Source organism: Triticum urartu, chromosome 4A (assembly GCF_056163025.1).
Source record: "Triticum urartu cultivar PI428250 chromosome 4A, HENAU_Tu73, whole genome shotgun sequence".
Classification (NCBI taxonomy): Eukaryota; Viridiplantae; Streptophyta; class Magnoliopsida; order Poales; family Poaceae; genus Triticum; species Triticum urartu.
In genome coordinates, this window is record NC_141876.1 from 412,112,076 (window position 1) to 412,118,315 (window position 6,240).

General features: G+C 48.0%; 1 protein-coding gene across 1 annotated transcript; it reads left to right on the forward strand.

Moving 5' to 3' along the window:
• Positions 1 to 5,104: 5,104 nt before the first annotated feature.
• LOC125553808 (uncharacterized) lies at positions 5,105 to 5,826 on the forward strand. The gene has a single exon (XM_048717501.2). The coding sequence runs from the start codon at positions 5,170 to 5,172 to the stop codon at positions 5,824 to 5,826; it is 657 nt and encodes a 218-aa protein (XP_048573458.1). The 5' UTR covers positions 5,105 to 5,169.
• The last annotated feature ends 414 nt before the right edge of the window (positions 5,827 to 6,240 follow it).

A 6,240-nucleotide genomic window follows, 5' to 3' on the forward strand; every position in this document is an offset into this window, starting at 1 on the left:
AATAAAAGTGTGATGATCATCATTATTAGAGCATTGCCCAAAAAAAGGGGCCAAAGAAGCCTAAATAAAAAAGGGGGGCAAAGAAGCCCGCAAAAAAGGGGGCAATGTTACTATCCTTTTACCACACTTGTGCTTCAAAGCAGCACCATGTTCTTCATATAGAGAGTCTCTTGAGTTATCACTTCCATATACTAGTGGGAATTTTCATTATAGAACTTGGCTTGTATATTCCAACGACGGGCTTCCTCAAATGCCCTAGGTCTTCATGAGCAAGCAAGTTGGATACACACCCACTTAGTTTCAGTTTGAGCTTTCATATACTTATAGCTCTAGTGCATCCGTTGCATGGCAATCCCTACTCACTCACATTGATATCTATTGATGGGCATCTCCATAGCCTGTTGATACTCCTAGTTGATGTGAGACTATCTTCTCCTTTTTGTCTTCTCCACATAACCCCCATCATCATATTCTATTCCACCTATAGTGCTATGTCCATGGCTCACGCTCATGTATTGCGTGAAAGTTGAAAAGGTTTGAGAACGTCAAAAGTATGAAACAATTGCTTGGCTTGTCATCGGGGTTGTGCATGATGTGAATATTTCATGTGGTAAAGATGGAGCATAGCTAGACTATATGATTTTGTAGGGATGAGCTTTCTTTGGCTATGTTATTTCAATAAGACATAATTGCTTGGTTGGTATGCTTGAAGTATTATTATTTTTATGTCAAAGGATAGACTATTGCTTTGAATCACTCGTGTCTTAATATTCATGCCATGATTAGACATATGATCAAGATTATGCTAGGTAGCATTCCACATCAAAAATTATTTTTTTATCATTTACCTACTCGAGGACGAGCAGGAATTAAGCTTGGGGATGCTGATATGTCTCTGTCGTATCTATAATTTTTGATTGTTCCATGCCAATATTATTCAACTTTCATATACTTTTTGGCAACTTTTAATATTATTTTTGGAACTAACATATTGATCCAGTGCCCAGTGCCAGTTCCTGTCTGTTGCATGTTTTTGGTTTCGCAGAATATCCATATCAAACGGAGTCCAAACGGGGTAAAAATGGACGGAGCTTATTTCTGAAAAATATGGAAAATTCGGAAGGAAAATCAACACGAACCAGTGCCCGAGGTGGTCACGAGGCAGGCCCCCCCTAGGGCGCGCCCCTTACCCTCGTGAGCCCACCGTAAGGCAGTTAATGCTCTTCTTTTGCCGCAAGAAAGCTAATATTCGGAAAAAAATCACGGCAAAGATTTCAGGCCAATCGGAGTTACGGATCTCCATATATATACGAAATGGTGAAACAGAGCCAGAAGAGAACGCAGAACCAGAGAGAGACAGAGAGATAGATCCAATCTCGGAGGGGCTCTCGCCCCTCCCACGCCATGGAGGCCACGGACCAGAGGGGAAACCCTTCTCCCATCTAGGGAGGAGGTCAAGGAAGAATAAGAAGGGGGGCTCTCTCCCCCTCGCTTCCGGTGGCACCGGAGTGCCACCGGGGGCCATCATCATCACCGCGATCTTCACCAACAACTTCACCGCCGCCATCATCACCAACTCTTCCCCCCTCTATGCAGCGGTGTAACCTCTCTCTTACCCGCTGTAATCTCTACTTAAACATGGTGCTCAATGCTATATATTATTTCCCAATGATGTATGGCTATCCTATGATGTTTGAGTAGATCTGTTTTGTCCTAATGGCTATTTGATGATCGTGATTGGTTTGAGTAGTATGTTTTATTATTGGTGCTGTCCTATGGTGCTCTCCGTGTCGCGCAAGCGTGAGGGATTCCCGCTGTAGGGTTTGCAATATGTTTATGATTTGCTTATGGTGGGTGGCGTGAGTGACAGAAGCACAGACCCGAGTAAGTAGGTTGTTTGCGTATGGGATAAAGGGGACTTGATGCTTTAATGCTATGGTTGGGTTTTACCTTAATGAATCTTTAGTAGCTGCGGATGCTTGCTAGAGTTCCAATCGTAAGTGCATATGATCCAAGTAGAGAAAGTATGTTAGCTTATGCCTCTCCCTCAAATAAAATTGCAATAATGATTACCGGTCTAGTTATCGATTGCCTAGGGACAAATAACCTTCTTGTTGACAAAAGCTCCTTACTAAAAGTAATTTAGTTGTGTCTTCATCTAAACAGCCCCTACTTTATATTTACTTGCTCTTTATTATCTTGCATACCTATCCAACAACACCTACAAAGTACTTCTAGTTTCATACTTGTTTCCGGTAAAGCGAACGTCAAGTGTGCGTAGAGTTGTATCGGTGGTCGATAGAACTTGAGGGAATATTTGTTCTACCTTTAGCTCCTCGTTGGGTTCGACACTCTTACTTATCGAAAGAGGCTACAATTGATCCCCATATACTTGTGGGTTATCATGTACTAGAAACTCACAGATGACCTATCGATGCGTCTCATAGTCAGGTTTGGCCGACTTGGACCTTATATCGACTCGGATCCGACTATGTCAAATCCGATCAAATCTTCCCAAGTCCATATTATCCGGTTAGCATCCAATGCTCCCTGGCCAGTGAGACCAAGCCATTCATCGAGTCATATTCTAGTTTAATCGGTTGTGCATCCACACAAGCCTTTCGACTAGGGACCTTTTAGGACAGTCATCATACAATATGTAGTCCCACAAACAAGTCACATACTTGCTGATACACATAATTGATAGTATCCAAGTACTATCTTTATTCATATATAAACACATAGGAAATATCATTATACATGATTGCCTCTAGGGCATATCTCCAACACAGACCCCTAGATCCGGATCGAGGAATGCCACTGTCAGTGACAAAGAGCACGCCTGAGCAACCCTCGGCTTCACCTCTCGCCATGCACATGACCAAGAAAGAAGGCCATCACTGCATGGTGCACAACCCACAATAGGAGGAGTAAAGGAGTCTCCTTTCACCCCTAGGCAAGCATTAGCCACAGAGTCTGGGTCGATGCCTTCATGGTAGGAGGCACCCATGCCTGCATCCCTAACCAGTCCCGATACACCGAGAGAGACACAACCACATGACTACATAGGGTCGAAGCTCAGTCGATGCCATTCTCATGGCCTTTTATGCTGATTGGCCCGACAATGTAACAGTGCCTCGATCACCACTAACGACCACAACACCCGCAGGGAGAGGGATCACATCTTCGCGAGCACAACCCAGACCGAGCCCACCATCACCTACCCAGAGCGAAAACTCCGACCAACCTCGGGCCCTAATCCGATATGCCCAAGCACGGACCCCGAGTCTAGGCCATCTCCATCGCACGAGCAGCGGGCAGCACCGGCGTGGACCCAGGAGAAAGAAGGAACCATCACCATGCACACCACGCCGTCGGCCGCCATCGCATGAGCCACCACGGCCACATCGATGACCGTTGCAACCACGCCACTGGGCTGCCGCAGCCACCTGAGCCCACTAGACCGAGCCACCACGAGCAAGGACTACTACTTTGGAGCCCCCGCCACGCCATCATTGTCGCAGCAAAGGCCGACCTGTGCCGCTCACGGCCCTCGTTAGAGAGGCATCTACCTGTTAGATTTCGCCGTAGCCCCACTGCCATCACGGCCACCTACGCGCGCTCCACCACACCCACCACGTGGCCTAAGGCACAACCGTCGCACAGGCGCCCACCACTACACCTACGCGCCGGCCCCTGCACGCGAGGGAACGAGGAAGCCCCGCTGCCGCCGGCTCCGGTTGAGCTTTGCCCACCCGAGTCCTGTGGCGGCGGCTAGGGAGGAGGGGTTGGGAACCTGGTGGCGACAGACTAGGGTTACCTCCCGACCGCCGCGGGAGGCGTTGGGAGGACAGAGAATCTTCGATCATATTATCATTGACCGCCAAATTTGTTTATCATTATCACTTATCTTAAAAAATACTAAAAATGCATGTATAACTACTTTTGATACAGGTAGAGAAGATGCGCGGGCTGGCGCAGTCAATTTCCGGCAGCCAGTCGTAGCAGTCTCATCAGTTGCAAGAAGGTAAATTTCCGGCAACCAGTCGTAGCAGTCTCATCAGTTGCAAGAAGGTAAAATTTTAAACTATATATGCCGGTAGCGGAAAGAGGCTTTATATAATGCTGAGTAAATAGGCAATTTTTCGACTAACTTAATCCATAGATAAATCACTAGCATGGCATTTACTGAATTAACAACATACTGACTCTGATCTAAATATGCATGTACTAAGCAAACAGTAGACATATCTACACATACTGCTAGTACTGCTAATACAAAAATAAATATGAGCGGGATAAACATGTTATACCCTCCATAGGCCAGGCAGAAGCCGCGGCGTCCTCGACGGCGGCACGTTTGGCGTCGGTGGACATGGTGATGACGAAGACGACGCGGACGTACAGGATCCGGAGAGGCGGGGTTTTGGCGGCTAGAGTCAGGAGACACAGCACACTTATATAAAAGCATGCCGCGCCGAGGCAGGCGGCGGAGGAGGAGTGCGCGTGGGCCTCTTCTATTCTCAAGCTCCAATAACATGTGGAAGATAATCCTTTATAAAAAGGTCCAACTCCTTCTCCACTTGCGGGATGGGACTAAACTTTTCACTACACTTACGACGTGTTTGGTACCGCGCCGGTAATGTTTTTCCTGTATCGTATTCAGGAAGCGCCGCTTCCGGATATTCTTGCGTAAAACGTGGATCGTTTGGTTACTTCGGCCGAGTCCCGATTTCCAACCCGGCGAATTCGGGCGGTTTCAATTTCATGAAGGGCTGTATCAGGAAGCGCGTTTATGGAAAGCATCGTCGCCGAAACAAACGCTCGCTACAGTTTTAGAAACCGATGTAATCGGAAGCCGCCCTTTTTTCGGCGAACCAAACGCATCGTTAGTGTCATATAACCCATATGGGCCCTTAGAGATTTTCTAAAATTATTGGATGGGCCTAAAGCCCACCCCATATTTCAGCATATAACACCTCACCTATGCTTCTTAGTGCGACGCACGATCATAGTACTGCCACCCCACTAAAGACTGAAAGTACGTGTATGCCACAACCATGCAACAGTCGAGCAACCAAACAGCCAGAGCCTCTCTCTTTGGTGGCAGCACGAGGTAACGCAAGAAACCAACAGATCAGCCCGTGTAAACTCCGCGTCTTCCCCACGATGACAACCTCGTCTCGATCGTCTCATCGTCCCTCCTGCATGACGCGCCGCCTTCTGACGGCATGCAAGCGAGCCCTTGCGCGGCTTTTCCGCATCCCGGCCACCGCCGCCCTCTCTATCAGGGCCTTCCGGTTCCGCAATCTCCGCAAGTCCACCGCCAAGATGAGCCCCCGCCACCGGCGTCGTGCCGGCCGAGGCTTCCGGTCGGTCCGCGCGGTGTTCTGGCCGTTAATCCCTCCGTCTTCCACGCCGGCAACCTCGACAGAGAGCCATACCGCGCGCAGGGTAGTTGCTGCGGCGGTGCCAGAGGTGCCGGTGCCGTCGCCAGAAACGCCTGCGTATGTGAAGATGGTGGCGCGGCTGCGGTCGAGGACGACCACGCGAATTGGAGAGGAGAAAGAGGAGGCATGCCGGAGTTTTGAGAGCTGCCTGATGGAGATTTTGACGGAGGAAGGCAAAGCGCGGGACCTGCAGGACGTGGAGGAACTCCTACAGTGCTGGGAGCGGCTCAAGTCGCCGGTGTTCGTCGATCTAGTCTGCCGGTTCTACGGCGATCTGTGCAAGGACTTATTCTCCTCCGCCGCTGGGGGTGAGCACGCCGGAAACACTGACCAGGACCTGGGGCAAGTTTCCATGTCGGCTGCTTTACTAGTGTAACTCATTGCCACGTCATGTTGTAAGTTTGCAACACAGAAACCTTAATTTTACAGTTTACGCCATGAAGGCCTCGGATATCCGTGGGTGCTCCTGGAAAAGTGCGCTCCTGCGCGCGAAAATGTATTTTTGAAATATCAAAAATAATTCCAACAAAAATTTTATATGTTCTTTGTCACTTTCAAATGCTACATACAAATTTGTAGGCAAAAAGATTAGACACTTTGCCATGTGCGGAAAAAAACTAAATGTTACCCCAAAATGTCACACTAAATTTGTTTTTTACCGGCGAAACACCGCTGCTCCGCTTCGCATGAAAATTTTCAAGGATGCTTGTGACACTAACACAAACATCTACAAACAAATTCAGAATTTTTATAAGAATATTTACTATATTCTTTTTATTAACTATTCACG